A 12,620-nucleotide genomic window follows, 5' to 3' on the forward strand; every position below is an offset into this window, starting at 1 on the left:
TGAAACACGTAGATGTGACTGAGCAGGGCAGCCAAGGAACGGCTGCAAGTAAGCATGGCCCCAGGAGCTCCAAGACCATTCGCACACAAGGGCAACCTCAGTAAGCATGTTCGTAACACACCATAACTTGTCCGTGTAACTTGCTACCAGCCTACCACGCATTTGCTGGTGAAATAATTACAGCACTTGGAAATCTTTATTCTACCACTTGCCCCAGTCTTGTAACAACCCCGCAGTAACTAGATGACTTCACCTCTGCCCCATACAACTCCACAAACACCCACTTCACACTACTACAGCCACGACAAAAAGGGACCAGAACATTGCTCAGATTCAAGAGACAGGGCGAGATGATACCTGGCTAGATTTGCTCATCAAGTACAGCCCTTCTTGTGCTGTAACTTTGACAGAAGCAATAAGCCTGTCCAGGCACCCTTGTATCATCATGGTAATAAAACAGAAGGATGAGACCAACCTGAAAGGATCATTAGCGCTGAAGGGGGAAGCAAAGCCAGATCCAGGGCACCAAGTTGGATGCAATCATCCAGTTTTTAAAATATCCCATGTGATAGCAATTCATTACAAAATTCATATGCAAATTGGTAGCATGAACTTTATCCTGGGATTGCTTTAGTCCTTGCTTCACTGCCCCCAGATGGAGAGCTGCTGCTATTGATGAGCCAGCAGACAGTACACCGACTTAGGAAAAAGTGAAAAAAAAATTGCTTAGGCCAGTAAAAAGACCAAAAGAAAGAGCAAGAGCAAACAGCCTGGTAATTCAGAGCTAGTTCTCTATTTTGATAAAAAGCTGCTTCACAAAGAGGCATTTCTCAAGATTTTGAGAAACAAGTAACCCCATCACCACAGCCAGGAAGGGCCTCCTCAAGGACGCCTCCTGCCTTAAGCACGACTTGTTAGTACACGTCTGCAGCGCCCAGTGAACATCGCAGTGAGTTTCCACACAGACACACTTTTGAAATGCCACAACTAACTATAATCTCACAGCGACTGCACAAACTACTCCTTGTTAATTATTTACATTTATTTCACAGGTGTTAAATCATTTCAGGGACAGAAAGACAACATTAAGTTTAGAAAACCCAAAGAAAAGGAGGATGAGCATCCTTTTAGTGACGCAACAGCCTGAAGTCACCACGTTCCCACTGCAGAAGACACACTGGCATTGGCTTTGCGAACCAGGAGAGAGCAGCCAGAGGACGGTGCATCCAGAGCAAGATGTTTGCCTGGGAACGTTTCAAGCCCACCTGCAACAAGCCATTTCGGGATCTCCTGCTCCAGATCTGCTCCAGCCATAATAAAACTACTAGGAAATAGGCAGCACTTCTAGCAAAGTGAAATCCTGATGTGGTTTATAAGCAGAAGGTACAGACAGGAAAGGATACTTTAGGAGAACCATTTCCATAATTTGTGTACTTTTCATGTGAAATTTTAAGAACCAAATCAGTATTATATGAGCAGGCTGGTACTAAAGAACTGCAGAAAAAAATCCAGGGCTTGTGGGGTGGCACACACTATTGGCCCTGTGATCAGAAGTGAAGCTATGCAGCCACTTTACTGTCTATGAATGGTGACATGCATCGCACAAGCCACTGCGGACCCATTTCCCCCAGAGACACACCTGCACCCAGAATTTGAGGCCCATAAGAAAGCAGCAATAGCGTTTGCACTCAGACACAGCATCGCACAGAGAAAGCCTTCCACCCGCAACAGCTCCAGGGTGGTTACGCCAGCTCACAGCAGAGGCAGGATGGCTACTTTGAGCACTTATTTAAACCATTGAGTGCCACCCAGCCCAGTACCCCAAGACTCCAAGCTATCACATATGCCAGGGTGGTGCCACCCAAAGTGAGCAATTTTCCCCCAAAACTTACACAAAAGCTGTTTAGCGGGCAACACTTAGTGCCAAGCCTGCCAGCTACTCTTCTGTCCACTACCACAGACAACAGAAGAATTAAAACAGAGAGAGGGAGAAGATTAAAGAGTGGTTTTGCAAGGAACAAGCACCAAATCTCGAGCAGCAAACACACAGCAGTTCCAGTTCAAAAATGCAAACAGCTGATGCCTGATGCACTGGAAAGCCTGTTTTCGCCTCTTGGAAAGCTCACGAGTAAGGAAGCTTGCAGAGTTGCGGGCCAGCCAACTCAAAAGCGGGCCAGCTCTCATCTCCTTTTCCAGCTGCGTACACAGAGAAACTACAGAACACAAATGCCGGAGGGAAAAAAAAAAAAAAAAAAAAGGAAAGCTCCGATTATTCTCAGACCACAAGAACAACGATGTTTAAAAGCAAAGATATTGGCAGGGCAGCAGAAAGGAAAAGCTGTCCAAAACAGTGGACTGAAGAAGTTGTGTTGTTTTAGTCAACAGCCATTGAGGCAGACAAAAGAAAAATAACACTGGACAGGAGTATGATTTGCCCCTCCTGTGATTATTATTCGATAACTGCATTCACAGTAACAAGGCTGAGATGAAATTATTTTTTTCCTAGGGGTAATGAACTCATGAGGACAGTTACCCTTTCAGATACATGCAGAATGGTTGGCTGTATGCAGTTTGTAACACTCATGTAATTCTGGGAAAGATTTTTTTCTTTTTTAAAAAAAACCACCAAAAACAAATCAAGTTTTGTCCTTTCTCGGCTGGATTCAACTGTGATGCTGCCAAAAGGACTAGAGAGCAGTATCATGTCAAAGCAAGAGTGTTTTATTCCTGTAGCCAGCATAGCACATGGTCGGCTTTCTCTGAAGCAGGGACCTCTGCTAAGCATCGTTAGCAGGAAAGGAAAAAAGTATTACCCTGCCTAACAGAGAAGGATGTACAGGTACCAGCAGTATACACTTGTACCTCCTTCGAACTCTTCCTCAAGTGTCACGATTTAAAATATTGCAGATCTCTTATTTCCAAAAACAAACAAACAAAAGATAAAAAGGAGAATCTTTCCTGACGGTGCAGAAGGGGTGTCCACAAGAGATCCAGCATGGTCACACTGGTATGTTATATTTGGAGCTAGCGTGCCATGTGAAGTTACAAAGTATTATTTGTCCAGCAAATAAAGTTGAGAGTGTTCAGGCTCGCCTGCAGGTTTCAAATCTCCTTTCCAGAACATCGTCAGCTCATTGTAGGCATAATCACAACAGTACCACAGACGAAGTGCACTGATGTTTGCCCATCAATGCAAAACGCGCCATTCCCCAGAGATGTTCTTTCTAGTAATTCTCAATTCTTGTTTTCCCCTTCAATTCCTCCCCTCCCAAAAAAGCTTTATTTTCTTCACCAACCTATCAAAGCTTAACACTTGTTGCGATAAAATGCTAGCCAAACAGGAAATATTATTTAGTACGCTAAGATGATTCAGATTTTACACACAGTTCGAAGTATCTAGATCCACAAGAGTATACACCAGTACAGAGCGAGGGCAGTTAATCTCCCCACCATTTGTACGGAAAGAGCCAAACCGGCAGCCTCATCTGGAACACCATTTCTGATGACTGTACTGAGACATCAACACGGGTAGCCACGATGCAGGTTCTTCAGCAACGTCCACTGGGATCCACATGGATTGCACAAAGTTCTTCCCCCCGAACGCTGTACCAGTAGTATTTCTGGGGACAGAGAAGCAGCACGGAGTGGAGAGCAAGAACCCTGAAACACGCTAGGCTTAAATCAGTGGATTAGACTAGTGGTTACTGGGAATGAAACAGCAGAGTTTTCACTATATAAAATTTATAAATTTATTTTTTTGTAAAAATCCAAAGAGCACGAAGACATCTCACTCAAAATACTGGTAAATCAAGCCACACTTAGAAAAATGAAAGCTGATTTTATTATCTTATCCACAGCCAATCATTTGACATGAACATGCATACGTAATTTTGCTACGCACACACCACAGTTTAACATTAGTTATTAAAGGTTAAACATACAACATACATCCTTACAAAAATGAGTCAAAATGCAAACGTAACTTTTAAACAAAACAGTTTTTACTCATTTAAAAAAACCTTTGTGTTGGGTACCATTTTGTACAAACACAGTTAATTTAAACAAATCTGCTTTTAATTTCCTCATGGTTGCACATGAAAATAAGCTGCAATAGAAAATGAAGTCATCAAGGGATTTTTAAATAGCAGAAGTAGGCAGTCTTGCCATGCAGAAGAAGCAATATTAAATATTAGTTTTTCAAAAAAAGAAAAAACCACAAGTTTAAAAATATTTAGTTCAAGTCACAAATCTTTCCCCAGTACAGAGAAATCCAAATGCAACGCATAATTAGCTGCCACTTAGGATGGCTATTCTGAAAAGTAGAAATACTTTCCAGAATTGATAATTTTCATTGATTTGGCACAGAAAAGAAGTCTGAGCTTACTTAAGAACAAGAAAGTGATTAAAAAAAAGGTAAACAGGAAGAGAGAAAATAAAAAGCAAGAATGAACGAGATAGTAGTTGCAATCACTAAAAAAAGAAATCTGTGCATCTCAGTCATTGCAGAATACTGTCTACAGCAGATGTGAATTCCAGGTAATTGTTATTGCAACATGGATTTAATTTGCTTGGAGGTAGTCTCATCATTCAAATGCTTTGTTGTGTACCTAAACACAGAAATAAAAATCAAGTTGAGAAAAGCACAGATGTTATTTTACTTTGGCTTAACAAAAACGTAATTTCTTTGTTTACAGCTCAACCTGACTGCACCAGAGTAAAACCCTCAGCCACTGATCACCACCCACTCCGCGGTTACCAAGTACACAAATGGGACATTCGGATCAGTAAATGCTATTATCAATCGGAACTATAACCCAACAGCCTTGCACCAAGGGGACTTAAAAAGAAGCCTGAGCTGGATCTTGGCTTTCATGCTCATAGGCCATTTCATAGTAAACTCACATTACCGTTTGTGATAGGTAATTAACAATAAGACTGACTCCGAGGTCTCTGTCCGTGGGAAACATCTTCAAATAAAACATAGCTTCAGAAACTTTTCTTCAAAACTTCCAGTGACCAAACCCTTCTAAGATCCCTCAATGAGAATGGATTTAATCGCTTTTCAGCCTCATTTCTTGTTTAGTTAAGTAACTGTGCTAAAACTGCTAAAACTGAAGAGTACACACAGGTGTTTATTCCAGCCCCTTTGCCCTTCAAATTCTCCAGGACATTAGCACATATTTAAATCACTACAAAAAAAACTTAGTCATCTCTTATTTTAAAAGAAAGCACTGTATATCCTCAGCGCTGACTTCTTTGTACAATTAGTTTCCTTGATCATCTTCCCCAACTGTAATCTAAAAGCAAGTAAAAAACTTATTCTGTAGTTTAAATTTAAAGATGTTAAATTAGCACTTTCATTGTTATCCTCAACTGCAGTGATATTTTAGTTGTTCACTTGAAGAATATACAATGACTTTGTGTTTTGGAAATTAATATCAATACAGATTGCAGCACTTTTTGGTAATTTATACTTTCCACAAACAAGAGGCCTAAGGTTTTCTAAAATCCTGAGAAGTTATTGCACTTGGTATTCTGCCCATGTAAAAAGCTGAACGTGATCACAATACTTGTATGAATTTCAAATTATAAACAGATGATCTCCCTCCAAAATCCGTACCACCTTCCATTTGCTTTTAAGACACATTATCTATCTCTTGAGAAAACACAAGAACTTCTAACACTCCTCCAGAATCAAAGACTTGGATTTGGACTTAATTTCTCATGACATCATCTTGAATCTGCTTTCACCACATACACACACAGAGCAGCTCACCTCTGCATCTTCTCCTAACAATTCCAAATGTAACTTAAGAAAAGGTTTAAATATCCTACCCAAACGAGTAATCAAATGTATGAAACCAGGACTGATAAAGTACATATGCATGAAATGGGCTGTTGTGGTGAAAGGTCAGCATGACAGCACAGACTGAATTTACACTACTAACCACAAAATAACGCACAACGGAGTGAGAACCTGAACTACACCTTCCATGTACTTTAATAGTGTCAACCACGATGGGGAAAAATGGGGTACCAGTAAAGACTGGTGTTCATTTGCAGCTGCAATCACAATAAATTTGTCAGAAAATAAATGCTAATACAGCATCTTCCCTCTGGAAGCTTGTGTTTTTACTGATCACTATCTCAAAGACTGATGACATACAGGAGGTTCAGAGAGGAATAACAAAATGATTTAGGCATGGAAATACTCACATGAAGTCTCAAATTAAGCCCTTTTTCTTTAGCTAATAATCTGAAAAAACTTTGCAAGTTAAACCACTTACAATACCACATTATTTCACTTCTTACCATATCTTAACACAAAAAAAAGAGGGCAAATGAAATTAAAGCTGTTTCACTACAGATAAGAAAAACAAAGTACAACTGCACACTTTCAGGGAAGACAAACTAAAGCTTCCACATTTCAAAATGAGTGCATGAATAACAATACCCAGTTACAGTTAACTGTTACCAAAGTAATATGATACTTTTTCAAGTAAGGACAAGAACGAAGCCTTCATCTACCTGTCACGTTTTGGCACTTCTTGCCACTCCTCTGATGCTGAACACCCACACAAAGAAATGTTACTGACTACAGATACAGCCTTATGAGCCAAATTAGCAGTTTTTAGGTTTTTATACAGAATTATTAATTTTTCTTTACCTTTCCAATTAATGTGGCAACTTTTTGTCTCGTGTATTCTACAGTAAAAACATTGAGACTCTTGCCTTAAGTATCTCCCTATAAATACTTTGTGAAAGAGGAACAATTTCTAGTTACATACCAAGAAACTATCTGCCTTACATGTCTGAAGCTATCTGTGAAACACAGAAATCACATGAAACTACTCTTACATTCTACTAATAATAAATAAAATGATTAAGCCATGGTCAAACCACACACAGCTGAGGATATGGTCAATGCAAACTGATTCAGCCATTTCTCTGGTAAGCTGGCACAAGTCACCGCGCATGCTGCAGCTGCTCATTTGCTTGCTTGGTAGTTCAGTCAGTAGATGCAATCACAGTTAACTTCTAGTTAGCTTTTAGTATGCATTATATTTTGTCATCAGTTTTAACTTCAGGTACAATGTCTACTCTGTTACGCCTACCTCTACAGACTCATTCTTAACCTGCATGCAGTTAAAGCATGCAAAAAGTTATCTTAGAATGAACAACTGCAAGTTTACGACCTCGCTTTTAAAACACAGTAGCTCCTTCATGTATTCCTGTCTCAAGACACATTGGAAAAGAAGCCTGCAATAACCGCATTCACCTTTTACCTGTAACACTGACTGAACACTTCGCTGCTGAAGGAAATGCCCTGGACAATTTATGAAAATTCACACAACAATATTTCAAATAAAAGAATAAGAGTACCTGAGAGCATTTAGAAGGCCTTCTACACTGTTAGGAGGCTGGTCTTTAAGAACTTTGATGCATCCTTTCATCTAGGAGTTAAAAACATTATACAGTTTTTTTCATGCTAATACCTTCCGAGTTTACAGAAATGTTTTATGTTCAGTTTGTCAGAGGAAAAAAGAAAAGTATTTTAAAATTGCAGTTTTCTTGATATTAGAAAGGAATTAAGCTTTCAGTATTACATTTTCCTATGACAGAATGGCTTAGCTACTTAAAAATCTGCGTATCTTTAGACAATGCAACTTTGATGTCAAGCTCTCTTTTGACCTTAAAAAAAGAACAGTAAACAAAAATTTTTGTTTATCATAAATCCATTAAGAATGATTACATTCAGCCAGTGAAATAATGACAAACTCTGTAGCTAATACAATGGGATGATAATCCATTTGAAACAACCACGAAGCAGCATACAGTACCAACATGTATTCCATAGACTTACTATCAAACAACAGCAGAAAGTTAAAGACTTGAAGACTGGTGCATGATGAACCTAGCTTTTTACCAGATAGTGAGGAACAAGCTAGATGCCTTTGTTATTTCCAGTCATTCTGATTTGGATCTTTCAACACAACCACTATTTACAAGTATTTCAAGACACTACCTGAATTGCATCAAAACAGATTTTTCATGACCTAACAATGACCATTTATGTGTCTGAAGGCCTAGTTTGTATTTCTCACTACTTATGTATATGGTTTGCTAACAACTACTGCTATCCATTTAGCATCAATCCACAGTGTACATCTGCTACTAGAACCTGGAGGACAGAAAAGGAGCCTACACAATTTAAATACCCAAGAGAATATTTAGTAACAATAAACTTACATCAATTTTTGAAGTTTTGGCAAAAGCGCCCACCGGATGCACGTGGTCATAGAGTATGATGACACCCACCATTACCCTCAGACAGAATGATACTGTTTCCTCGTTTGTAAACCTGCTTCTATATTCACTGTAATTTAAAAACACAGATTATTATCTATCAAACACGAGACAAGAGTACATACTAGCAATGCCCAAAATAAGATTAAAGAGAAAAATCCTACTATAAATACTCAGGGAAAAAAACCAAAACAAACCAAACAAAAATCCCAAAACCCACCAACCCCACAAACTTCTAAGAGTTTTCTTTTTTCCTTTCAATAACCTGCCTACAAGTCAGACCGCTGCTTAAGAGGAGTTATCTGGAGATTACCGAAGATTCTCAAACCTAAAATAGCGCCCTGCTGCTACGCCATTTCAGGTTGGTCCTGTGTTCCCCCCCCCAGGAAAAAAAGATTAAAACAATACATACTAACTTTGCTTTCAATGCTTTCTACCCTTTTCCCCACCACCCTCTAATATACACGCAACCCAAACTTCTGACTCAGGAAAAAAAGAAAAACAGGCAAAAAAAAAGCAAGCTTAATGCACAATGCTTAACTACTTTCTTGAATGGGAGAGACCATTCCTAAAGAAGGGTAAGAATATAAGTGTTTGGAGCTCTTAGTGTGCTCCAGAACAAGTGTACTGCAGTATTTGGACAGAAACTTATTTAAAAATACATACTTCATGCCTGAGTAATTTTACCAATGGAAACTATTTAGAACCCAGAAGAAACAGATAAAACCCCAAGGTTTAGTTTGACTTTTTGTTCATACTCCCAGTGCCTCTCAAATTTACAGTAGACAATAGACTGCCTTCATGCCTAAAAGTCGTCTCGTAATTCCCCAGACAGGGATGCTGTAATTTTGTTACAGCCATCAGCCAAGCCAACTCGCGAGGAGGTACCATCCAACACATTGCCCATAACCCCTCTTTCAAGAGGCCCTAGGCAATCATGCTCAAATAGTATATTTTCCTGAATTATACATGAGAAAACCATTTATAAAGAGTGCCAAGAGGTTGCCTAGCTTTCATGGCCATCCTATTTTTAAATATTAATATGTTCAGAAAAGTAGACCGCATGATTTGCATGGCTAGCAAAATGAGACAAGTTAGTTTCATGTCAAGGTAAACAACTAAGTTGGTAAAAAGAAAACACCATAGCTCCTAATTACCCCCATTATATTTCTTTCACCTTATACTTCACAAGTCATGTCTTAAATACAGAGATCATTGATACACAATACAAGCACTGTTTGTACTCACGGGGTTTCCAGCATGACCCTGCACACACTAGCCATGGTGCTTAAACAATCTGTAGTATTCTCTATCGGTAAATTTTTATTCTGCAGAAGAAGATAAACAGTTTCTAACTCGATTATTGTGAGATATACTACAAAACCTAAACCAAATCGGTGATCGGTTAGCATGACAACGTGGAAGAATTAAAAACTTCAACACAACTATGGTATGTGAGGCTAGCCTCACACTGGTTTTTAAAAATGTTACAATACAGATTAGCGACTTACAGAGCAAAGTCTACCACATGGGTTTTGCTTGCTTGTTTGTAGTTAAAGAAATTCACCACTTTTGACTTTTGGGAAGTTTTAAAGAGCAGGTTAGGTGATTCCTTTAAAGACAGAAATTTTTATAGCCCAATACACGTATCTGCTGCAATACCAAGACTTTAAATTGTTGCAGACAAACATCTCAAATGTAAAGCAAGAGGCCATTTTTCTCAAGGCGTTTCAAGTGTAAAGCAGAACTTAGGAAAAATATTAAAAAAGACAAACGTATCTTTGTGTTAATCATGTAATGTATAATTATTTTTTATTACGAAATAGTGTACATTCTTTGCATGTAAGACAAAAATCATCACAGCTATCAGAAGACAAGCACAATACTTGTAGTGACTGGATTTTACCACTAACATTTATTTAGGTAGTTAAGGATAAATAGGGATGTGCCAAAATGTTGGAATACTTTTCCAGTTCAGGTTTCTCCCCAATTCTGCAGTAATGTAAGTATACTTGACTTTACACAGCAAAACAAAAGTGTCTTGGGAAGGAGAAAAGGAAGCTACATTTCAATTCCGTTCCTTATTTCAAGCACAGAGAATCAAGCTGTTTCCCTTTCAATTTTCTGAAGTTTCTGCTCTAAACCATCACCAAAATGCAGGCAACACGCTTACCTCTCCTACCTCCCTCCTTGAGGAAAGCTATCACTACCAATGTTGTAATGGTATCCATTAACTTTTTGTGACGCATCCACAAGGTGGCTAGCTGAACTTACTCTAACCTCTACGACATCTGAGAAAGATACTTTATGTTTCTTGAGGCTCCAAAAAATTATTTTGATTTCTAGGTGCCAAACTAAGGCTGGTAGAAGAGTTTTGTGTTCCAAAATGATGTTTGGCCCTGCAGTGCTTTGAAGTACACTATCCAGGCCATAAATTTGTACTCTTACCTCTGACACAAACTTTGTTGTAGCATCACTTAAGGTTTTCAACATTGGCGTTGCTTCAGCGTAAAATAAAGACATTCTGTTTGCCAACTCATTATTTACTTCATTTTCTCCCTCTGCCTATAAAACAGAAGGAAAAAAGAATGTAGTTGTTCTGTACATTAAAAAGATAGGTGGTAGTTTAAGATTACATTTCATCTCATCCAAGGGTTACCTACTGGGACATTGTTAATCCTCATACGGCTCAGAGTTCTTCTATAGTAGCTGAAGTCATTCTGTATAGCAGGGTTTGTCATCTATATAGATACGGAAGCAAAAAAGTTGTTACAAACTCAAGAAAAATATAAGGACAACTTTTCATAAAATGTAATACTGAGAACAAGAAAATATTCACCCTTCTGAAGTAAAAAGGCCTGTGACATGTTGGGAAGTGATATGTAGAACATAAAAGCTTTCTGGTTAAATTCTCAGATTTTTCAGAACAAGATCTAACAAGAACAAGAAAAGGAGTAGTCTCCTAAATAGGAGTTTCAAATTAGTAGGTTGAAAAAAATGGCTTTGCTAGTTTGACACCAACAACCAGACCAGCAAATTAATATCATTTCAGTTTAGTTCTTTGCACATTAGCAAGAAAATAGCTGGACTACGGGTGTGCCCATACTAAAAGCAGCACCATTATCCCAAGAGATATGCCGAATTCAGATGAAGAAACATGATTAATATGAACTGAAATGTAACAACTGCCTAAAGCTAATATGGTATTTCATCTGCTTTCCAGTTTAATCTAACTCTAGGTCACACGAAAAAGCTGAGCACAGTAGGTATCTGAGTATCTCCTGCATGCTCTATTCTAGAACAGAACACAACCCAGATTGCTTCAGCAAACAGACTTGTTTTCTTTTTGCTAGCCTTTGTGCTTAGAAAATTACAACAAGTTCTTACCTTGAGCTCATCAAATCGGAGTGTAAAATGAAGAATTTCTGCAAACTGCTTAGCAAGAGCCTGCTCTCGCTCCAGGTGTTGCGTTGGTGAATATGGAGTGCTTGTCAGGGCTCCCAACAGACCTCGCAATCCTGCCTCTTAAATAGAAGAGAGTATTTTGCAATGTACAACTGCACCTGCTTCTTGTATCTCTATTGACTGATACTCTGCACACTAGACTTAAAATATACATCTGCCAAAATACATGGTAGTGAATAATAACAGGGCTTGATGAATTGCTTCTATATGCCACTGTAATCATATTTACTTACAAACTGCTGTAAAGTCTAGGTCTAATCAGCACTGACAGCCACGAAAAAACTTCTTGACAAGTTTTATTCAAGCTTTGTCTGCAACATTTGTGTAAAACATATTTCAATAACCTGTCTTAGCAGACTGCAGCCTTTAAGAAAACACAGAATTCAAGAAGTACATACTTATCAGCAAAAGTCATGTTTTATTTGTTTTTAAGATAAACTTATGCTCATCTTCTTGAGAAAAATACCTCACCTTTTTAACAAAGCAGAACTTGAGGGCAAAAATTGGAAGCTTTTTGCAGGCATTTTTTCATGAGCTATGCTAATAACTGTCTAGAAGTGAGGTAACAACAGATAGTTTGTGAAAAAACAAACCAAGTCTAATGGGTTTTATCAGCTTAGACACAACATCAGTCAAGTTGGTTTTGTAAGAGGCATGAAGTGTCATCTTAAGCGTTGCACCTGCGTGAACCGAGATCAGGCATTTCCACAGACCAAATTACTTCTGGTGTTTGGGGGGGAATAATACAGTCACTTTTAATTATTCTTGGTATCAGAAACATTAACAGAATTCATTCCCAATGAATTAGTCTACTGATTTTCAAAACATTCAGCTCATCAGTGTTTTCC

The 12,620-nt window shown here is 38.5% G+C and overlaps 1 protein-coding gene across 3 annotated transcripts in view; it reads right to left on the bottom strand.

Moving 5' to 3' along the window:
• Positions 1–3,817: 3,817 nt before the first annotated feature.
• Positions 3,818–12,620, bottom strand: part of FAM49B (family with sequence similarity 49, member B) — a 45,614-nt gene continuing 36,811 nt past the window's right edge. For all 3 annotated transcript variants that reach the window (XM_009323354.1, XM_009323356.1, XM_009323355.1), the window contains 7 exons: positions 11,695–11,831; positions 10,971–11,048; positions 10,756–10,872; positions 9,556–9,635; positions 8,251–8,377; positions 7,384–7,454; positions 3,818–4,607 (listed from right to left, as the gene is read on the bottom strand). In XM_009323354.1, the coding sequence (XP_009321629.1) occupies positions 4,544–4,607; positions 7,384–7,454; positions 8,251–8,377; positions 9,556–9,635; positions 10,756–10,872; positions 10,971–11,048; positions 11,695–11,831 (674 nt within the window). In that variant the 3' untranslated portion in view covers positions 3,818–4,543. The remainder of the gene's footprint in view (positions 4,608–7,383; positions 7,455–8,250; positions 8,378–9,555; positions 9,636–10,755; positions 10,873–10,970; positions 11,049–11,694; positions 11,832–12,620) is intronic.

The sequence above is a fragment of the Pygoscelis adeliae genome, unplaced genomic scaffold (assembly GCF_000699105.1).
Source record: "Pygoscelis adeliae isolate BGI_AS28 unplaced genomic scaffold, ASM69910v1 Scaffold103, whole genome shotgun sequence".
NCBI classification, from domain to species: domain Eukaryota; kingdom Metazoa; phylum Chordata; class Aves; order Sphenisciformes; family Spheniscidae; genus Pygoscelis; species Pygoscelis adeliae.